Below are 24,317 nucleotides of genomic sequence, written 5' to 3' on the forward strand. Positions count from 1 at the left end.
GCACCCTTTAGAAGTGATAGATATGATTGTATATTTTAAAGCTTGACGAAACGACATTTACTCTAATCAAGTCCTTGGACAGCTGTACAATATTGTGACTATATTGTTTGGAACATCTCCATTGAAGGCTAAATTGAAGGAGGAAATATTTTGGCTTGAGAACATGGTATCGCGCCTCGAAACATTTTTCCCTAAAACTTAGGTTTTTAAAATTATGTATTAAGATAATTTAAATTATGTATTAAGATAATTTAAATTATGTATTAAGATAATTTAAATTTTGTATTAAGATAATTTAAATTATGTATTAAGATAATTTAAATTATGTATTAAGATAATTTGAATTAGTTATTAAGATAATTTAAATTATGTATTAAGATAATTTAAGTTATGTATTAAGATAATTTAAATTGTGTATTAAGATAAGTTAAATTATGTATTAAGATAATTTAAATTGTGTATTAAGATAATTTAAATTATGTATTAAGATAATTTAAATTATGTATTAAGATAATTTAAATGATGTATTAAGATAATTTAAATTGCGTATTAAGATAATTTAAATTATGTATTAAGTTATGTATTAAGATAATTTAAATTATTTTTAAGATAATTTAAATTATGTATTAAGATAATTTAAATTATGTATTAAGATAATTTAAATTATGTATTAAGATAATTTAAATTGTGTATTAAGATAATTTAAATTGTGTATTAAGATAATTTAAATTATGTATTAAGATAATTTAAATTATTTATTAAGATAATTTAAGTTATGTATTAAGATAATTTAAATTATTTATTAAGATAATTTAAGTTATGTATTAAGATAATTTAAATTATTTATTAAGATAATTTAAATTATGTATTAAGATAATTTAAATAGACGGTAAAATAAATGGGGTGGAATTTTAAACCGTTATTGCCACTTAAAAACTGGACACTAGCCAGGGAGGGAACACCGGATTGGTTGGTATTGGAGCATGCGCAGAGACCAATTTTTAACTGTCGCCGAGTAACAATTATCTAAATCGTGATTCTTCGTAGAGCACGTGGCGCCATCTAAGTAAACTGACCGTTATATTTCGGGAATAAAAGCTAGACAAAATGGTTGTTTAACTGTAAATTTACCTATAACTTGAATTCTTTAAATTAAAATACAAATAATTAATTGATATCAATCGTAATAGACGTGAAAAACGGTTGAAATGACTTAAGTGACAATTAAAGTCGCGAAGTGGGGAGGCTGGCAGCCATGCTGTCACGAAACTTTCCCCCTTTATTCCTACCCCCAAATTCAAAAACCCTTCAGAGGCTGGGAGCCGTTGGAATTTATTTTACCGTCTATTCTGTATTAAGATAATTTAAATTATGTATTAAGATAATTTAAATTGTGTATTAAGATAAGTTAAATTATGTATTAAGATAATTTAAATTGTGTATTAAGATAATTTAAATTATGTATTAAGATAATTTAAATTATGTATTAAGATAATTTAAATGATGTATTAAGATAATTTAAATGATGTATTAAGATAATTTAAATTGCGTATTAAGATAATTTAAATTATGTATTAAGTTATGTATTAAGATAATTTAAATTATTTTTAAGATAATTTAAATTATGTATTAAGATAATTTAAATTATGTATTAAGATAATTTAAATTATGTATTAAGATAATTTAAATTGTGTATTAAGATAATTTAAATTGTGTATTAAGATAATTTAAATTATGTATTAAGATAATTTAAATTATGTATTAAGATAATTTAAATTATTTATTAAGATAATTTAAATTATATATTATGATAATTTAAATTATGTATTAAGATAATTTAAATGATGTATTAAGATAATTTAAATGATGTATTAAGATAATTTAAATGATGTATTAAGATAATTTAAATGATGTATTAAGATAATTTAAATGATGTATTAAGATAATTTAAATTATGTATTAAGATAATTTAAATGATGTATTAAGATATTTAAAATTATGTATTAAGATATTTAAAATTTTGCATTAAGATATTTAAAATTTAAAATTTTGCATTATGATATTGAAAATTACATATTATTACGAGTTACTTTTAGAGTTTTCTAGCTAATCTTTCGGTTAATTACCTAGCCAGTATTTCTCAAAATCTTTATACTTTATTTGAATTACATTGCTATTTAGTCCGTTGGTGGTTTTGAAGTCTTATGTCATTGTACGTCAAAATAAAATATATAATATATAAAATGTAATGTATAAATAAATTATGCTAGGGAAAAATGCTTTTTAGAGGAAAAGTAGGTGAATAGGTGTCAATCATTAACGGTAGATCTGGAAAGAAAAATAGTTTGTCTAGTACGAGTTGAGTGAAGTGCTCTTGGCTTTAAGCGGATCCAAAAAGTAACGCTAAATTTGCTAAAAAAATCTCTTTAAAATGTATTAAAAAATGTTGCGAAGATTTTTCAAAGCGAAGCTCAAATTTAGAAATGGGTAGAGTTTCGCCACTCGTTCGATCCATAAGAAAACGAATTTGAAAACTTTAAGATTTACTAAGAAAAGAGCATCAAAACGTTAAAATCAACAAAAATGTTTGAATGTTTCAGGCGAAGAAGTTTCGAAAGAACTTGGTATCGTGTCTGGTTCCAACGCTTATCTTGTCCACGGGCGATAAGCTAATGCTTTCCTTCGAAATCCTAAATGTCTCAAACTGCTCCAAATTGCTGCGGATACTTTCGGTGGTTTTTTCAGGAAGCCTTCCGGGCAAGAAGAAGAGTGCTAGCTTACGTTTTAAGGAATAGTAGGAAGCGATTTGCGAACCTCCTTTTGCGCCTCGCAGCAATTCGGTGATATATATATATATTGGGTCTTTATTCGAGCTATAAAAGAAAACGACTGGTAGGAAGGGCCTTAGGCTCTCTAAAATAAATCGAATATAAAGATGAATTGTCCCTGGTGGCGTCTTTCTAAACGTCTGCGCGAGTCGTCCGTCTTATTCCGGAGCTGGCCTACCTCCCAGATGTCTACAATAAATGCTAATGCGCCGTTGCATAAATGTTTAAACAAAATGTACTCGACGTAGAAGTAGATACCATCCTCTATGAATTCTAACAAGGAGACTACCCGAGGTGTTACACACCGATTTTAATCAAACTCGGGGGATTGGTAGACCTTCATGTAACTTGAAAAATCCTAAAGGGATTTTATTCAATGGGCAACGGGTTTGCCATGGCAACGAAAAATGTTTTTGACAACATAAAATTGAAATTTTCCCATTGAAAATAACATGGGATTTTGACCAATTTCCCTGTGAAAAAAAAAATTAAAAAAATTAATCAAAATGTGATCAATTTTGATTTTTTTCGTCAATTTTTATCAATTTTTTTTGATTATTTTGGTATTTTAATTTTTTTTTTTTCAATTTTGTAAAATGTTTCACCTTGGAATCGGTCAAAATCCCATGTTATTTTCAATGGGAAAATTTCCATTTTATGTTGTCAAAAACAATTTTCGTTGCCATGGCAAAACCGTTGCCCATTGAATAAAATCCCTTTAGGATTTTTCAATTTACATGAAGGTCTACCAATCCCCCGAGTTTGAACAAAATCTGTGTGTAACACCTCGGGTAAGTTTAGTTCGCCGAGTTAAATTGTCCACTATCTTTTAAGCCTCATTTTCGATTCAAATTTAAACACCCAAAGAAGGAGCTTTTAAATGAACAATCTTCACCAACGACCTTTTTGTAAGCCGATTGATATTATGATTTTGTTTTGCCAATAAATGAAGATTTTTCGAAAATTCTAAGAACATTTTGCGCTTTTCCATCCAATGAGATAGAACGAAATAATACTTTTACTGACAATAAATCGTATTTTATTAATTTCCATGAAGTAGCAGTACTTTTATCAAATTTTCACCTTAAATGCTTTTACACATTTGGACAGATAATATTTCGACGAGTTTGTCGTGGTATTTGTATATTTTATAATCATTGTATGTTTTTAAGCAAAATGTCGCCAAGAAAAAAACAACGAACCGTTGCCTACTTTATTATAAAGGCCCATAAACGCCTCCAGACAAGAAGGTACATTTTCGCAGCGCGCAAAGGCGGCGTCAGGTTTTTTGGGGAGGTAGGCTAAGTAAATAAACTTAATATAATATATTACCTTCAACAGCCAAGCGAGTTTACAATATTATGTACCGATTTCATAATTTATCATATTTAAAGTATGCGCTATTTTACTATTGAATAATTGAAGGCGTTTTACTTTTCAATAGGCCTTGGCCACGAGCTTACTATACAGTGATTTAAGTATCACGTGAAACGACGTCATCCATGCTTTTTCCCCTAGATAAAAAATCCCGCACAAAATGGCGGCCATAGCCAAAGCTACGAACTTAAACTACTCTATAGAGATTTCCTGCCGTCGTTATCTGGAAGTTACGCGTACGCGTGAAATATGTAAACACGCCGATAATGTTTTTACGTGTAAACGTGGTTTATAGCCCCTTTAATCCTAATCAAGATTGAAACCTTTGGTTAATTAATAGTGAAAGAAGGTTAAACAGTTTTATCATCTTAACTTCTAATTTGTAAATGTTAATGGAAAATTAAATTTCCCTAAGTTTTTTTAAATGTTTTATTGCTTATAACTACTTTGAACATTAATTTGTACTCATTTCTAGCATTCTTTATTTGTAAGAAATAAGAGCAGAAACATATAATAATAATAGACAATTTCAGTAACTCGTAAAACAGGCGAACGTCTACGACTTTTCCCGCAGTTGGAACCAATGTTAGGAAAGTCGAGGGGCTAACCAGGGCCGTCTTAAGGCATGGGCTAAATGGGCTACAGCCCAGGGCCCCCGCCGGTTTTGGGGCCCCGGAAAGGCCGGCCATACAGCCTCTACTCTAGGGATAAGGGTTTAGTTGGTTAAATTTTATTTATGCTCATTTAATATTATGTATCTTTTAGTTACGTCTAAAGTAATTTGACGTACCAACAATTTCTAAAACAACAGCGAGTCACTGTCAGTAAAAACCTTATGTTATACTTTTGAAATTAAAAGTTTTGGTTTGATTATTGTGTAGTTGAATTTAGACAACGGACATAGAAAGGTTGGCCGTTGGGGATCGCAAAGGTCTTAAGAAATAATATAGCCCAGGGCCCCAAAAGGTCTTAAGACGGGCCTGGGGCTAACCAAAGAATATACACCCCAGGAATGGAAAGTGTAGCTCTATCTAGTGCAAAGTATTTGTCCCTAGCCTCCAAAGCTATAAAAAGTTGTCAGCCATATTTCCGGTTTCTACGAATACCAGTGATTGGTCATTTTTTTTTAAATAATTTTCTTCGTGAAATTCGTCTGCTCAAAATATATATTTATAAGCTAAACAGTCTCAAGTTTCTCAACGTGAAATGTTATGTTTGTTATGATAATTCTGCATTTTTAACTTAATTTATATTAATACACCTTATTATTATTACACATTTGTTCGTGGTATTATTGAAATATCATTATATATTTGTACAAGTTATATATAAATTGATAGCATTTGGATAGCACCATACAGCAAGGTGAGGTGAGCTTTTAAATAATGGTATGTCTGAGTATTTTCACAGTATTTATGCTTTTTTCCTATTGTTTATTCTTAGAAATTTGAAATTAATAAGATGGTGAAAACCTGCTTTTATGGACCATGCACATCGAGTTTGAACCCAAAAACGAAAAGCGTGAATGGAGCCCCAGGAGTTTTTTTTGTAAAGTTTCCTTCCATTAAGAAGGAGCCAGGGAGGTGTAAAAAATGGGTTGAAGCTTGTGGTAGAAGAGATCTCACTATAGACAAAATAAATAAATTTAGCAACATTTGCTCAAGGCATTTTAATGGATTTCAAGGGCCAACGCCAGATTACCCGGATCCCATTCCTCTCTCAGAGGTTTTGACCCCAACTATGTTGACAACTCCTACTGCAGCAAATACACACTCAAAAGAAACAATGATGATATCAAACAGAAATGTGAATGAAACACCAAAAAATAGACATATACCATTTAAAAGGAAAGAACTTTTCATTCCTAATAACATTGTTAGTCAGACTGAAAGATTAGAGGTAGTCTTAAATATTCTAGTAACTAAGTAATAACAGAATCTTAACTGTTTTTTTTTAATATATTTAAAGGGGCAAGCTGTTTCTATGAATATTGGCGTTGAAATTGTCAACTTATTTCCTCCTACAGGATGGGCAATGGAAGCTGGTCCTACGAGTGCTACATTTTCAAAACATCAAAATGACTTTAAAACAATAGAGTGTAAAATTGATCTGGAAACCAATTTGCAGTTCTCCCTTAAAATTTTGGGTGAAAATTTTCCTCTTGAAAATATATGCCCAAATATTCATATACAATGTAACGAGGATGTACTTAACCTTTTAAAGAAGATTGATGGGTATAAATTGTGCCCTGGAAACGCAGATACAGATTTGGTGCAATACTTCAAGAGGTATAATACTGATGGTAACCAAGCTTACAGGAAAAAAGGTTTTTACAACGATAGATTGAATTCTGTTAACAGCATTAGATGTGTTCGTTTACTGAAATTTAACCAAAACCAAATACGATGTCCAGAATGCTCTGTTTACAGAGGTACTTTAAGAAAAATGCGGGTACGAGCTGCGACCAAAAAACTTAAAGCTACTTCTGCCATCAAACGTTCTACTAAAAATGTAATACAAATCTCAACAACCCAAAAGAAAAGACAGCTGATAGAGAAGCTATGCAAGGCAAAACTTCAAGATGAAGATGAAGATTCATTCACTTCCATTGTTTTGAAAGAACAAATCAAGTCCATGACCACCTCCAAATATGGAATGAGGTGGGATCGTGGGTTTTTAAATTGGTGTACCTATTTGAAAAACAAATCTAAGGCATCTTACGAAATCATGAGGAAATCAAAAATTATACCAATGCCAACAACTAGAACATTGTATAATCACAGCCACACAGTTGATAATGGTAGCGGATTTAATAATGAAAAATTTCTTGAAATGGTGAAAGAAACCAAGCTACACGAACTAGAAGAACACCAAAAATATTTTGTGTTACTATTAGATGAGCTTGACATAAAACCTGATTTGGTGAGTCATAAAAATTCAGGTTTATTAACCGGATTTAAAGACATATCACCAGATCATAATAAACTGGACGATATTGAACAAAAAGAAAAAGGTTCTTCTACTCCCCCGCTTGCAACACACATTTTACAGCTAATGATAAGAGGCATTACTACAAGTATCAAGATACCATTCGCCTACTTTCCGACTACAACAGCAACATCTAGTGCATTGTATACAATTATATGGGATGCAATTCGTAGATTAGAATCACACGGTTTCAAAATTCTTGCTGTAGTCGCTGATGGAGCTTCGACTAACCGCAAATTTTTTAGAACATGCCACACCAACTTTGAGGGAGGAAATGCAGATGTGCCTTACTTCACCAACAACCTATACTCCATTGACGAAGAACGTCGAATTTTTTTTATCTCAGATGCTCCCCATCTAATGAAAACCGTTAGGAATGCCTTGTTTTCCTTAAGTAGAAAATTGTGGAAAAATGGTGAATTTATTAATTCCAAAGTGATTGTAAGATTATACTACAAACTACTTCGAGACAAGGGAGAGTTCAAACATTTGCCCAAATTGACCTATTCTCATGTATTTCTGAATAACCAGTCTAAAATGAAAGTTTCATACGCAACACAAGTTCTAAGCGAAACAGTTGCTTCTGCAGTTGAAATGGTGTTTAAACATGACAAAAAGAGTTATACAGAAACGGTGTCATTTCTAAGAACATTCAACAAATTCTTTGATTTATGCAATGTGAAAAACTGCACTGAAGCTTCCCGGTATTTAAAGGAAAATAAAGCTCCGTATCGCATTGCAGATGATGAAAGATTAAAGGTCATTAATTCTATTTTCATATATTTAACAGGTTATTAATAGCTTTTTCTTTTTTAGTGGTTGGAAGTTGACTTCATGAATTATTTGAACGACTGGGAAAGGGAAGTCATGACCAGACCGGGTGAATATTCCAAATCAGAAAGGTTAAACATGCTGCTTAGTCGTGAAACAATAGAAGGACTGAAAATGACTTTTATTTTATATCAATTTAAGATTTATAGCTTAACGTCTACATTTACTAGCTCTATCAACATCTGCAATTGTCAAGTTTCTATTAAAGAAAGGAGCGTCTTACGTACTAACCCAGCATCTAAATCAAGATATTCTCGAACAGGAGTTTGGACGTCACCGAGCTGCCAGCGGAAGAAATACTAACCCTTCTGTATGGCAATACCAATGCAATATTGACAAACTTAAATCCCTGAAAGGATTGGTTCTTGAAGCGCTTGGTGGAAATACAACAATTGACCAATAAATTTTTAACATTTTTAATGCATTTATAAAGTTTTTCATAACATATTTAGGAACTTTTTATCATCACAAAAAAATGCCATCAATTCCCAGTAACTATTAATCGTCGCCTTAAAACCAAAAACACGTAACTTTGTGCACAAATCACGTGGTTTTGGTTTTAAAGTGACGAAATATGCTCATTGAGAAATTGATACACTTCATTAAAAAATTCACAGTGTGCTTTTTGTTATTGTAAAAATTACATATATTGCAAATATAAATCCGCATCTGGATCATCTTTTAAAAAACTATAATCTGAAATACTTGACCCCGAAGGTTGACTTTGACTAGATATGAGAGATTCACATTTACCATTTTTTTTTAACGGAGAATTTTCTTTTCCAACTTTGGGATTTTTCAAAGTAATGCCCTCTTGTTTATTTTTCTCCTTCAAGGCTTTTCTTAATGAAAATTTTCTCTTGATTGATTCTTTGTTTTCATGTTGATACTCCTCTTTACAATCCTTTACTAGAACTTTTCCCCTAGTATTGAGGAAAATATCAACAACTTTACAAAACCACTTTTGATCTCCGTTAGTAAGTTGTTCCCAATCCTTGATTAGATCTTCTGTAATTTTCTTCGTAGCCATTTCTTTGATGTTTGATCCTCTTAGTTTGGTCAAATTGTAATTGTAATAGTTGTCAGCAATATTTTTCATTTTGATAAATAATTCTAAACACTCTTCGGTAACAATTCTTAATTTTCCTCTAGTGAGAGCAAGTGTCCATTCTTCACTTGCATTTGGCTTAGATGAGTCGGATGTATCTTTTATAAGTGCTTTTATTATAGTTTGTGGACAATTTTTCACATTCAATCTTTGCACCACAAAACCTGCTACAAAATGCAACGTATCAAGTTGAGGCTTGGGCTTATCTGTAACATTGTACACAACTTCATTTATCCCCAACTCTTCTCTTAGTTTCCGTTCTTTGTCTTTCTTTTTGGTATCTTTTAAAACATTGTTTTCAACGCCAATTTTTAATTCCAACATAAGTTTGTGGGAAAAGTCTTGCAAAAATAAACTAATGCAAAACTTTTTTAAGTTGTCAGCCAAACCTTCAAAACCTTGCACTTTTCCAAAAATTGTTTCCAATTTTTCACGAATAACTTTATCTAATAAAATTTTGTGCATTTCCATGAAATAATCCTCTCGGGATTTACTTCGCATTACATCTAAGGTAACAACGGTGGTTAAAACTTCATTTAAAGAGAAGAAGACATGTTTAAATGATATTTCTTCATAATTAGATAATATTTTGAAGAAAGATACAGCATCCAAATGTGAAAAGTCCTTCGAATTATTGCTCATGTGTTTTAGGGTGCATTTCAATGCAGCAGTACAAGCAACTATGAAAGGAAAATTTGTTTTAAAATTGTTGATTTTTACACGATTAAGTTTTTGTTTACCTGTTCTTTTGATATCCGACATACTTTTCACTTTACAATTATTTCACTACTTGAAAGAAAAAGAAATTAAGAATATAAAAGAACTTTGGAAAAACTTTGGAAAAACCTAGGCTGAAAGACTTTTTTTTTGAGCAAACTATGAGCAGACGATTTTTTCTTTTACCGGAAGTTGATGTGACTACCTAGTGCCGCGACCAATAATATCCAACTTTCCATTCCTGGGGGTGTATATTCTTTGGGCTAACCTCTTCCTGAAATTCTGTACACCGATTACAGCGAGTACAGCCATTGGTAGTGCTAAATGTGTAATCGATGACTTAAGAGTGCGCCATCTCATGGCAAGTAGAGGTAGTTTTAAAGGTACAAAGATGAACACACGCGACAATAAAAAAAATTGTAGAGGCTGGCTCGCGCACGGCTTAATTTTTAATTTAATTTCGTAAAATAAAAAATGCTCACGCGCTTTTTCTGTTTGCTGTATAAAAAGCCGCCTCAATGTTGAGACAGCTTATTTTCGAGGTTGATGCGAGTCCTTCTTGGGGTAGGTGGTCTGTGGTTTACGAAAGCTATCGGATCTTGCCCATAAGTTAATTCTTTGGATATATATCTTAACAAGATGTCACGAACATTTGAGTACACACAATCCACCCGATGTATCAAATATGTTTTGAATATTAAATTAAAATTTGAACCAATTTTCAATCATCTTGTTCATTAATTTAATAAGCGTATTATAATAACCCAAGGGAAATTTTGTCGTAAATGAACTTTTTCTCAACCACCCTATAATTGAAAAACATTATCCTAATCACCCTGTCGATTAACATAACTAACCTACTAAGCATTAACAACCAAAGACTAATTTTAACTGAAATGAAAAACCATGACCACGCTTTATAACAAACGCGCGATGCCCTAAAAAGTACGCCGAAAGTATACAACAAACTGTAGACGACAATGGATACATTTCGTATAAGCTTCCAAGGTCGAAGTTCAAATATTTGGAGACAGATGTTGCTTGTATTCTGAATCTTAAATTGGTACGCGGGTTGTGGGGTCCCGCGAATTGGCCAGAAGTTTCACTTAAAATTAAAATTTCTTAAGGCAACCGTAAAAGTAGTTCCAAAATGATCAGCACTAACTAAAAATATAATTTTCAAGAAAGTCGGTCTTAATTTTTAAAACTTATGTAGATTTAAAGTCGAAAATGGACAAAAATCACTAAAATTGGCCAATGACCAACTTGTGGGCCACCTAGTGCCAAAATGAATATTGGGATATGAGGATATTGGGATATTGACATATCATTGGCCCTTTTAGACTTAATTGTTGAAGAGTTATGTAAGATTCGACGGCGGCTACGCGGTAAGTTATCTTAATTAGTAAACGCCATGGATTGTGTGTGTAAAAGCCTAAACAATCAACGAATACAAGTCCTGATTATAATTTAGTAGAAATTGATACCACCGAGAATTTTCCAATAGTTTCAGCAGCGCCTGGATCTGGCTCATTTTTTTAAAGACAAAGTTCTCGAACAACCTAACAAATGAAGCTAGTCCCAAGTGCGATTAAGATAAAGTTAATGGATCTCAGAGCAGTGCTATAGAATTCAGCGACCACAAATGACTGGAAAATAACCTTAAGAAGCTCTCAGAACACGAAAATTCACATGATCGCATAAACTCACGTCAGCTTTAACTTTCGTATCCAGAAGAAGCACAGATCAAAATTGTTGATAGTATTTTAACAAAATTTCTATTAAACTTGACGTATTTTTACTATAATTTTTAAATCAGAAATGAAATGTAGCTGTTTATTTTTAGGGTTGATATTTGGTAGATAGCTAATGTAACCTACGATAAAAGAATAGTTTTCAAAATATACGAATAATATAAATGGAATAATCACGCAATATTCAATTGTCGTGTTGTAAGTCGGAAAATGACCGAGGCCTTTTTTCCGGAAAATTTTCCGTTTTTTTCGAAAAAAATAAAAAAAGTTTTCATTCCATGATTAGTCTAATCAAAAGTAAATAGGGGGAGAAAGTCTGGCACTTGGGTCCAACCGCACGACGTCTTATTTGAGGGGTAAAATTTTTGGGCTTCGGAAATGACTTCCCCCTCGCCTCTTTACAGGGACACAAAGGTATCGGTTGTACTCCGCCACGATGAAAAATAGTTCTCTATAAAATACGTGAATATTACACTTTTACTTTCGATAATTTGGTTAATTTAGTTCCTAAATAAAGTAGATATATGATAGAAACTAAAATGCGACATTTTAAAAATAATAACCCGACTTTTGAAAAGAAATAATTGAAACCGTAACTAGAATAACGCTCACTGAAATCGTGGAGAGCGTGGCGCCATCGAAGAGCAGAGATCGGGACTAATTGGTAAATCTACGATGTTAAGGCCTAACAATTTGCAAGTTTAACTGAAATAATAGCTATAGCTACGAGCTTTTTTTGTTTATTTTACAATTGATATAGTAATTATTAATTAAAATCAACCGTTATCGAAGGAAATAATGGTCAGCATTTGACAGAGAGACTATTTGAAATCGCGAGGCGGTGACATGGTTGCCAGGGAAAAAAATTCAAAATTTTCATCTTGAGCGCGGACCGGAATACCACAAATGCACTACTTCGCGCGTTATGCGCTATCCTTATTGGTTAGAAATATCACGTGATCACTAGCTCTTTAAAAAGGGTGTCAAGCATGGTGGAAGGTAAAATCTGGAGGCAGTGATAGACTTTCTCCCCCTATTTACTTTTGGTCTAATATATTGTTGGCCAATTTTCGCTTCATTTTTTCGAATCTAAAAGCAAAACTAAACCTCTAGACTAGTTTAAACTCAAGGTTCCTAGAAAAATCTCATATATGGTTTAAACTGACTAACAATGTAACACTATTAATGTTTTGTTGTATGTTTACTGTTATTAGACATTTTATATCGATAAAAATATAAAAACATTACAAACTATTAAAAATTAATATATGTTTCAATTTTTCATTTTTCCGATTTGTGGAAAAGTTTCCGCAATTCAGAAACATTTCCCAATTTTTTTTGTTAATTTTTCCGCATTTTATTTTTCCGGAAATTAACAACTCTACAACAGTGAGATATCGATATTTCACTGCATGCAATGGTTTGTTTAAGGCAGGTTTACCGATAAATGAGTAGAATTTTGCAATAATATGTTTATCTGATTAAAATTCGAAAAACTCAAAAAGTATTTTTTACAAATCCCCACCTACTGCCAGATGAGGTCGAGAATGGCGGATGAAGTGAGCCGCAGTGAGATTTAAGTTCACGATTCTTTTAATAGATTGAAATAAATAAATAAATTAAATCCTTATATCTAGTTTGACTACTTTAATCTTAATCAAAAATGGGTCTTTAAATGGCTTTCACCGTCATTTCGGTTAGCGTGGTTCATTTTCGTATTGTCTAAGTTGGATCTGAGCGATGCAATTCCTGCATTTTTCGGCTTCCAAAGTGGGTAGAGTAGAGATTGGCGCGGTTCTTTGCTCGAGAGCTAAAAATCTATTAAGGACCTTTAATACGATATTTTAAGTTTTCGCTGAAGTTTATAATAAACCCTCCGAAAGCGGCGAATGTCCAATTAGCCACTCGTTAGGGAAGCATGATTTCCAATAATTTTGAAAAGATAATATAATAGACATCTCCGAAGAGCCTTTCGCTCCACTCCTTCAGTGTTTGAAACGTGACAGCGGTCTCAGTACTGTCCGAGGGGCAGGTCACTTCCATTTTGGGTGCGTCTTAATCATAGTAAAATGATTAAATCAGGGTAATCAAGATTAAAAAATCTAATCACGATTTAAACGAGATTTAATCATTCTAATCATGATCTAATCTTTTTAATCAGGATTTAATCATTTAAACGAGATTTAATCATTATAATCATGATTTAATCATTTTAATTAGATTTAATCATTTTAATTAGATTTAATCGTTTTAATTAGATTTAATCATTTTAATTAGATTTAATCATTTTAATCCCGATTTAATCAATATAATCGGTTGAATCGATAATTTATCATTAAAATCAAAACTAAAGTACGATTTAATCATACTAATCACGATATATTTTTTAATCAGGATTTAATCATTTTAAACAGATTTAATCATTTTAATCAGATTTAATCATTTTAATCAGTTTTAATCATTTAATCATGATTAAATCAGATTTAAACATTCTAATCATGATTAAACGTGATTTAATCAACTTAATCGTGATAAAATTGAAGTAATCAACTTAATCGTGATTAAATTGAAGTAATCAACTTAATCGTGATTAAATTGAATTTAATCAAAATAATCACGATTAAATCGGATTTAATCTTTTGAGGGGTGCGTCGTTAATCAAGGAAGTGACCTGCCCCTCGCTACTGTCTGTCGGTCGCTTCGCAAACGCTTCAATTTGAAACTAATTCTCCTTTTTGCGTTTTTAGTTTTTCAAGGCTGAGCAATCCGGAGATATTTTTAACGAGTTGAAGCATTCGAATAAGAGATCCATTTGATATACCATTTATGTTTCAAATACGTGTTGGTTGAAAATGATTTTACTGATAAATGTAAATTAAGATTTAGTGTAATGTCTTAAAGGGATAGTGAAATTAAATTAAAACTTCCAAAAAATCGGGCCTTGGTGATTTCGACCCATGCAGACTGTATTCCGCGCTTTTCCCGATTCGACAATGGCAGCCAATAAAATCGCGTTTTACTTACTTAAATGCTCCGAGATTTGATTAGAAACCCACGGAAAATATTATAAATCTCGAGAAATCCAAAGAAATATTGGAAATATTAGAAACCCACGGGAAATATTAGAAATCTCGAGAAATCCAAAGAAATATTGGAAATATTAGAAACCCACGGGAAATATTAGAAATCTCGAGAAATCCAAAGAAATATTGGAAATATTTGAGAAATACCGAAAATAATTGATAAATACCGGAAATAATTGAGAAATACTGGAAATATTTGAGAAATATCGGAAATATTTGGAAATCAAATATCTGGTGTACAATTTTTTTCCAAGTGGCTACCCCCTCGGGAGCAACCTAAAATTCCGACCGAATTTTTCAATTTTTTCCGTGACCTTTTAGTAGATTTAAAAATCTGATGAAGACTTAATCTCTATAAAGGCTCAGGCCGCCTTATTTAGGGAATGGGCTAGACAAAGTAAATGAAATCGCTTTTCGCCCAATGAATGGTCTTAGACTCACCACGCCGACTTGGAAATAATTTCTCCACCAGTGTTGATATAGTTGACTTCGCTGAAAACGGCGAACGGTGCAGCCCCGACCAGAGACAAAATCCAGATGATCGTGATGTTGCGGACCGCCCTCCCCAATTTCGACTTCGTCTGTTGGCGGATGGGGTGGCAGATAGCGATGTACCGTTCCATGCTGAAGGTCACGATGGTCAGGATGGAAGCGTACGCGGTGGCTTCCGAGATGAGGGCTTTCAGCTGGCAGATCGTCAATCCCAGCTGCCAAGGATATTGGTGCCACAAAGTGTACAGTTCCAATGGCATTCCTATAATTACACGAGTTAAAATTAATTATAATTTTCAATAATAATTAAATTACTTATAATTTTCAAAAATAATTAAATTAATTATAATTTTCCATAATAATTAAATTAATTATAATTTTCCATAATAATTAAATTACTTATAATTTTCCATAATAATTAAATTAATTATTATTTTCAATAATAATTAAATTAATTATAATTTTCAATAATAATTAAATTAATTAGATTAAATAATGAATTATTTAACATAATGTATTATTTAATATAATGAATTATTTAACACAATGAATTATTTAATATAATGAATTATTTAATATAATGAATTATTTAATATAATGAATTATTTAATATAATTATTTATTGAATATAATTAATTATTAATTATTTATTGAATATAATTAATTAATTATTAATTATTTATTGAATATAATTAATTAATTATTAATTAATTATTAAATATAATTAATTAATTATTAATTATTGAATATAATTAACTATTATTTATTTATTGAATATAATTAATAATTAATTTTTAATTATTTAATATAATTATGTATTTATTAATTATTTAATATAATTATGTATTAATTATTTAATATAATTATGTATTAATTATTTAATATAATTATGTATTAATTATTTAATATAATTATGTATTAATTATTTAATATAATTATGTATTAATTATTTAATATAATTATGTATTAATTATTTAATATAATTATGTATTAATTATTTAATATAATTATGTATTAATTATTTAATATAATTATGTATTAATTATTTAATATAATTATGTATTAATTATTTAATATAATTATGTATTAATTATTTAATATAATTATGTATTAATTAATTATTATTTATTTATTTATTAATTATTTAATATAATTATGTATTAATTAATTATTATTTATTTATTAATTATTTAATATAATTATGTATTAATTAATTATTAATTATTAATTATTTAATATAATTAATATTAATTATTTATTGAATATAATTAATTATTTATTTATTATTAATTATATATTGAATATAATTAATTAATTATTTAATATTAATTATTAAAGTGTTGGTTGCACGAAATTTTAGCTATGGTTAATTAATGATTCATTAGAAAGAGCAAACATTTTATAGCAAGTACAGAAAATTTCATCAAAATCGGTTAAGTGGTCTTTGAATTATTATAAAAAGAAGTCAAAATGGTGGAGATCGAGTTTTTCGGCGAATTTCCAGACTTCTAAAATTCTTCTCGGCACCCATGACGTCAGAAAATGCGAAGCGTATCATTGGCTAATTGTCTGTAATACATTTCTTTACATCAGGGATTAAAAGCAGGTTGATTTAACACCCAGGAAAAAATCCTACGCAATAGTAATTGAAATTGGCATACACAAGCCTACGTAGTACACTGTTAAAAATTGCTGTTAAAATTTACAGGAATTTACCTGGCAGAAAATTACCAGGAAAATTCCTGTAAAATTACAGGTATTTTTTCCTGTAACCGTAGCAAGTAAAAACCTGTTCTAGACACGAGAAATATAAAGTACCATTAACAGTAAATTTTAAATTGCTGTTGTTCCAACATGAAATTTCCCATTACGTTTACGGTAATTTAACAATAGAACCTTATTATCCTGTTGTCGCAAAAATTATGCTGGGGCTATAGGCCTACCCAAAATTAATTCCAAATATTAATTACTACATGATAATTGTACATGAATGGCAATTTTAAATTTAAATAGATAAAACTAAATTATTGATGAACTTTTTTATTTGAAAAACATGATACAGCAATTGAATCAAATCAGCTTATGTGAACAAAATTTTTAAGACATCAAAAAGTGCATAAACCTCACCAAGATTGTTTTTACTAAAAATACTTATACAATTTATAAAATTTAAAGTTCAAATTTTCAAATCAATTAATAAAATAAAATCTGTCAACGTTCGTTAACACTTGTATTTCGGTGAAATTAAATTATAAACGTGAACTTTCTGCTATTTAATACTCTAAGGGTTAGGTTTTCTTCTTCCTGTCACCCTTTAAATTTACTTTCCTGCCACACAAATATACTGGTGGTAGGCCAACTGCAAAAAACGTTGGCCTACCACCAGGGTATTTGTGCGGCAGGTAAGTAAATTTAAAGGGTAACAGGCAGAAAAAAAAGACCTTTAATTTAATTTAACAATTGATGTTTTTTGAAATTATCAGCTTCAGCTTTCTTGTCTGTTTGCCATTGATGGAGATACTCGAAATGAAACTTTACTCAAATCCAGCTGTTTCAGTTTCTCAATCTTGATTTTAATAAATTCAGCCAAAATATTTTTCAATTTGAATTTAACTCTTCATCAGTGTTCAATGTCTTCTATGAGTGTACTGCAGCTAAACAATATAATAATTTTAATAACTGGAAATTCTTCATACAAAATCACAATTATTGAACCAAAAACATATGCACATTAAGCATAGACATTAAGATTTTAGGCAGGTTCTTTCAGCGGTAGTGATTAAAATACAATTACAATTATTTTTAGTAAAAAAGTTTAAATAAACTCAATTTTAAAAAGGGAGCGAAATGGATTTATTTTTCACCTAGCTTACTCAATGGGTGACCACAGACTAAGATAGATAATTTTTGGAGATATTTAAAGGCAACTTCTCTTACATTTCACCCAGAATCACATTTATTGAATAAAGAAAATGTAATCCCCTACTTCAAGACTTGGGCAAGGTGGTTTTTTAGAGGTGTTAAAACAATAACTTAAATTTTAAAATAAGTGAAATTTTGGTGGTGTACACGCTAGAGCTTTTTTTTTCTTCAATTTGATACCATCACTTAAAAACAACTTTGCCAAAGTCTGAATAACTATGTAAAGTAATAAAAGGGTGGTTAAATATTTTTGGATTCAATAATTGTGATTTAGGGCAAAACAAATTGAATATATTAAAGTTATCGTAGTGAAATAAAATAGTTTCCTTTAAATGCAGCTGAAAAGAAACATCATTAGTTTGTGTTCACCCATTGAATACGGTAGCAGGTGTAAAATTTTCACTTCGCCAACTTTTTAAAATAAAAAAGTGGTTAAATATCTTTTGGTCCAATAATTGTGGTTCTGGGTTAAAAAAAATCTTAGATAACAGTATTAAGTTGGTTAAATAAAATTTTTCATCTGCTACCATACCCAATGGTCACACATAGACTAACAAAGATAATTTTTAACTATATTTAAAGGCAACTTCCCTTACATTTCACTGTAAAAACATTGAAACTTCCTTCACTGCCATAACTTTATTATATGCAGTTTTATTTTCCAGAATCACAATTATTGAAGAGAAAAAATACTTAACCACCTTAAAATTACCCAACACTGGTATTCAGACTTTGGCAAGGTTGTTTTTAAGTGATGGTGTTCAATTTAAAAAAAATTACTTCAGCTTTTAAATAAGATTTTATTTTGTATCCACCCTATATCATTTACATATCATTTTTTTTATTCTAATTTAACCATCACTTTAAAAACTTTGCAAGTCTGAATAGCTGTGTAGAGTACTATTAACAGAGATAATTATTTCTTGGTTCAGTTAATGTGATGATTCGAGTGAAAAATTTGCATATGTTAAAGTTATTGGATTGAAGGAAACTTCAGTGTTTTCAGGGTGATAATTAAGGGAAGTTGCTTTTCAATATAGTTGAAAATTATCTTTTTCAGTCTGTGGTCACCCATTGAATATGTTAGGAAGTGAAAAAATTTCATTTAGCAAGCTTTTCTTAAATTTTGGTATCCACCCTGTATCATTTAAAAGCTCGAGCATTTTTTTTTCAAATTAATTTTAACCATATCTTAAAACAAGCTTCCCTAAGTCTGACTAGCTTTGTAAGGTAATAATAAAATAGCTAAATATTTTTTGGATTCAATAATTTTGATTCTGAGTGAAAACTTTGCATATATTACAGTATTAGTTTGGCTAATTAATTTTGTTTCATCTGCTACCATACTCAATGGGTGGACATAGAATAACCAAGGTAATTTTCCACTATATTTAAAGCCAACTTCCCTTACATTTCACTATGAAAACACTGAAGCTTCTTTCAATGTGATAACTTAATTGCATGCAATTTTTTTCCCAGAATTACAATTATTGAATCGAAAAATTACCCAACGCAGCTTATCAGACTTGGGCAAGGTTGTTTTTAAGTGATGGTGTTAAATAAAAAAATATACTTCAGCTTTGAATAAGATTTTTTTCTATCCTACCTATATAATTTATATAAAAGCTGAAGTAATTTATCCATTCAATCAAACAAGCATTAAAAAACCAGGTTCAAGTCAGAATAGCTGTGCAAAGTACTAATAACGTAGAAAATGTTTTTGGTTCAATTGACCTGATGAAAAATTTTCATATGGTAAAGTTACTGGACTGATGGAAGCTTCAGTGTTTTCAGAGCGAAGTCTTCTGTTCACCCACTGAATATGTTAACGAGTGAAAAAATTTAATTTAGCCAGCTTTTACTAAATTTAAGTTTGAAATTTTGGTATCCATCATCGTGTAAAATATACTTAAAAGCTATAGCAAATTTTTTCCAAATTCATTTGAATCATAACTTAAAACAACCTTCCCTAAGTCTGACTAGGGTAATAATATAATATAATATAATAGCTATGCTAAATATTTTTAGTTTCAATAATTGAGATTCTGGGTGAAATATTTGTATATATTACAGTATTAAGTTGGCTAAGTGTTTTTTAACTGCTATTTTGATAACTATAAAATATACAAATTTATCACTCAGAATCATAATTATTGAACCCAAAAATTAAAGTTTTAAATTATAACGTTTAACGGGATAATTAAAAATTGACGCGTTATTGAGTTAAGCCTAGGCGATTTGTTTATACCAATCATGGGCCAAATAATGATAAATGATTTATCATTATTTGGCCCATGTACCAATCAAGCATAAATAAATACATTCTTGACCAAATACACAATACAAATATCTACTTAACTAAAATGGCCCCATTATTAACTTAATTATTACTTTAAAATAATTAAATTTAAAATTCTACTCACTATTTTGTATTTGATGATAATTTGTGTTCCGTGATACGATCATCTTCAATTGCACCACAGCAAAGCCGTTACACTTTGAAACTAGTGAAAACTGCAACCTCCACAAGATGGCGGGCTCAAGCCTTCGGTTACACGGTATCACCGATAATTTACTGTTAATATAACGGTTAATCGACAAACAGGACTATAGCTGTTGCGTACAGCAACTATCTAGTAACTCTAACGGTAAAAGTTGGTACTGGAATTTACCTTTTAAATTTAACAGTAATTTAACAGGAAGCTACAGTAATTTTTAACAGTGTAGAAAAACGATATGAAACCGAAGGCTCCTTGTAAATTCTTCTCAAAACATCGGGTCGCGCGCGCGTAAAAAAAATATTTTTAATAAGCGTAATATTATGATTATAAACCTCTGGTTTGAAAACATCTACAAGTAAACAGCATCCCTCCACTTCAGTTCCTTCTATTTTAGAAATAAAACTACAGCTTTGATTTGCCCCAAATTGCTCGTGCTACGGAGGAGAAAATTCGCCGAAAATATCAGGATTTTGGGGAGCGAAAAAGGTTAGTTTCGGACTCAAAGTTAATGCACTTAATCTTGGAAATTGGTTTCGACAATGACATTTTTGGAAAGAGAACGTCCTGGGCTTCAAAACAAGCCCACATTCATTCGTTTTTATTAGGCATACTATCGATTTTTCGTGCAACCAACACTTTAATTAATTATTATTCATGGGGGCTTCGAATTACAGTACGTGTCCATTCAGGGTTCATACAGACTTCTAAAACCTGGAATATCTGCAAATGTCAGGGAATTAAATTATCGACAGGGAAATCCCCTTTTTTTAATAAAAATAAACGAAATCAGGGAAGTTTAACTGAGGCCAGAATGTTTGCCCTAAAGAGCACAAATTTATATCATTACGTTTTTCTTATTAAAAGATTAAAACATACTTTAATTTAGAACATAGAACCAATTTAGTTTAAATGTATATCATGAATGAGATAGAACCTTTTATTGAAGCTATCTTACAACATTAAGTGTCTTTGTACCTGTAATAATTAGGGAAATATCAGTGGAAAAAACCTTGAACTAACAGGGAAATAGGTTTGCCACTAGTGGTATGAACCTTGCTATAATTATGGGCGGGAAACCTTCTGATTGTATAGTATCAGTCGAGTGCTACCATATTGGAGACACGGCCTTTTTTGGCTATTTTGTGGGGACATTAAGAGATTGCTTTTCAATGAGAGGGAATAAAAAAAAATTCCATTTCCCAGAAATTGTTAAGGCCATACTGTACTGTCACGAAAAATCTTAAATTGAAAAAGAACTAGCTTTTACAGCGCAAACTACTGGAGCAATGCTGCCTCAACTTCCTCAAGACGCGGATTGTATTGCGACGTTTTTGTCCATGGATTTTTCTCGGAACGATGGCAAATAACACTTACTAAAGGAAAAACTAGACTTACACGTAAGCGGTAGAAAACTGTTTAAATCGGTTTAAAACGATTTAGCCTGATTCACGCAACTCCTTCGAAACGTTTTGAATCGATTTCAAGGCAAAGTGTGAACGCGGCTCATGACTTAAATGCGGGTACGAGCGTTCACAGTATAAACATTAATAAATTCAACGTTAAAAACGTTATTATTGTCGCTTAAATGGATATAATTAACTAATCTTTAAATCCGGAAGTTTGGTATGGACAATTTGTACTTGAATATTTTAGTTTATGGACAATAAATAATTGATTGTTCTAGTCCATGTACAATATTTAATTGAATTTTTTTGTTCAAGGACAATATGTACCGGAATATATTAGTTCATAGACAATATGTCTGAATAGTTTAGTTCATAGACAATATGTCTGAAGAGTTTAGTTCATAGACAATATGTCTGAATAGTTTAGTTCATAGACAATATGTCTGAATAGTTTAGTTCATAGACAATATGTCTGAATAGTTTAGTTCATAGACAATATGTCTGAATAGTTTAGTTCATAGACAATATGTCTGAATAGTTTAGTTTATAGGCAATATGTCTGAATAGTTTAGTTTATAGGCAATATATCTGAATAGTTTAGTTTATAGATATATGATATGTCTGAATAGTTTAGTTCGTGGATATTATAATATTTTAGTTCATACCAATACGTACCTAAATAGTTTAGTTCACGGACAAAATGTAACTGAATAGTTTATTTCATGGGCAATATGTAACTGAATAAAATAGTTCATGGACAATATGTAACTGAATAAAATAGTTCATGGACAACATGTAACGGAATAAAATAGTTCATAGACAATATGTAACTGAATAAAAAAGTTCATGGACAATATGTAACTGAATAAAATAGTTCATGGACAATATCTGAATGTGTTAATTCGTGGACAATATGTACCTAATTATTTTAGTTCGTGGATATTTTGTACTAGAATACTTTAGAACGTGGACCATATTTACTAGGACATTGGTCATATATTATATTTTAGTGTGGAAGCCTTTTGAGATACTTAAATTGGTGGAGGTGAGCCCGATTACAACTCTTCGTTGAGAAATAGGACTTAAATGGTAACGCAACTTTCGAACTATCCATATCATACTCAAAGGCATAAACGGAATACTTACCACAGAGTAAAGTCAGCATGTCAGCCACTGCCAAGTTGAAGAGGTAACAATTGGTGGCAGTCTGCATGTACTGATTTCTGGCTATGACCATACACGTGCAAGTGTTCCCGACAATTCCAGTCGCGAATATCACGCAGTAGAAACTCGTCAACGGAATCAACCACTGAAGTTCTATTCGCACTGGACCGAGGACGTTCAACAAATGCTCGTCCAAATCCACGCTGCTAGATGGCGTTAGCGGCGGTTCTACGCTCGAATAGTTCATAATGTCAAGGGAAATAGTTCGCGCTTCCTTTTAAATTTAATTCCCGATTGATATCTACACGTCCGTTGTTCCATAGGGTCGTTGATTATTATTCAGCTCAGCATCGATAAATAGTTCTTTCGATAAATTGACTTGGCCTTCTTGTTTTTATGGTTCTTTGACGTCACTGGGCGCGTGATGAAGTCGCACGATATATTTTGAATTTTTAAGCGCGCGTGCTACGATTGTACTAATAAAGTTCTGTTTCGTGACGTAACAGCAACACGATTTATTTCTTGGTTTTCGTTGATTTTATTTTATCGAAATCCTTCTCAAGAAATAACGTTTGAAAGCTAATTAAATAGAGGGCCGGCTCATTCTCGGAAGCCAAACGAAGCGCTTTCATCTTCCAATTAACCTGAAATAAAAACAAAGAAACAAAATGTTTTAATTTCACTTTGATTTTGCCCGCGGCGCGGCTTAATGAAATAGAAAGGATTTAATTAACATGCAACCTTCAATGTTATAATGGTAATATTAAAATATTATCTATACGTTTCAAAGTGAATTAAATTAAATTAGAAGGAAAACCAGCCTTAAGAAATTATAAAAATGATTTCACTTCATTATAATTAAGAATATTATGGAAATATTGAAATATTATCTATACGTTTCAAAGTGAATGAAATTAAATTAGAAGGAAAACAAGCCTTAAGAAATTATAAAAATGTATTCACTTCATTATAATTAAGAATATTATGGAAATATTGAAATATTATCTATACGTTTCAAAGTGAATGCAATTAAATTAGAAGGAAAACCAGCCTTAAGAAATTATAAAAATGATTTCACTTCATTATAATTAAGAATATTATGGAAATATTGAAATATTATCTATACGTTTCAAAGTGAATGAAATT

The 24,317-nt window shown here is 30.7% G+C and overlaps 2 protein-coding genes across 4 annotated transcripts in view; one reads left to right on the forward strand and one right to left on the reverse strand.

Moving 5' to 3' along the window:
- Positions 1-24,317, reverse strand: part of LOC149959843 (neuromedin-U receptor 2-like) — a 185,581-nt gene that overhangs the window by 84,039 nt on the left and 77,225 nt on the right. For all 3 annotated transcript variants that reach the window (XM_090166551.1, XM_090166550.1, XM_090166549.1), the window contains 2 exons: positions 23,154-23,815; positions 15,128-15,440 (listed from right to left, as the gene is read on the reverse strand). In XM_090166551.1, the coding sequence (XP_090022677.1) occupies positions 15,128-15,440; positions 23,154-23,418 (578 nt within the window). In that variant the 5' untranslated portion in view covers positions 23,419-23,815. The remainder of the gene's footprint in view (positions 1-15,127; positions 15,441-23,153; positions 23,816-24,317) is intronic.
- Positions 5,563-8,327, forward strand: LOC149959844 (uncharacterized). The gene is made up of 4 exons (XM_090165271.1): positions 5,563-5,570; positions 5,649-6,104; positions 6,174-7,952; positions 8,010-8,327. The coding sequence occupies exons 2-4, from the start codon at positions 5,667-5,669 to the stop codon at positions 8,325-8,327; spliced, it is 2,535 nt and encodes an 844-aa protein (XP_090021397.1). The 5' UTR covers positions 5,563-5,570; positions 5,649-5,666.

The sequence above is a fragment of the Leiobunum rupestre genome, chromosome 2, assembly GCF_980474605.1.
Source record: "Leiobunum rupestre chromosome 2, qqLeiRupe1.1.hap1, whole genome shotgun sequence".
Classification (NCBI taxonomy): Eukaryota; Metazoa; Arthropoda; class Arachnida; order Opiliones; family Sclerosomatidae; genus Leiobunum; species Leiobunum rupestre.

Excerpts from the sequence above, each read along its gene's own strand:
- LOC149959844 (XM_090165271.1), top strand. The coding sequence starts at position 5,667 with ATGGTGAAAACCTGCTTTTATGGACCATGCACATCGAGTTTGAACCCA. Across the intron at positions 6,105-6,173 it reads GTCAGACTGAAAGATTAGAG|GGGCAAGCTGTTTCTATGAA; the intron begins GTAGTCTTAAAT and ends ATATATTTAAAG. Across the intron at positions 7,953-8,009 it reads CAGATGATGAAAGATTAAAG|TGGTTGGAAGTTGACTTCAT; the intron begins GTCATTAATTCT and ends TTTCTTTTTTAG.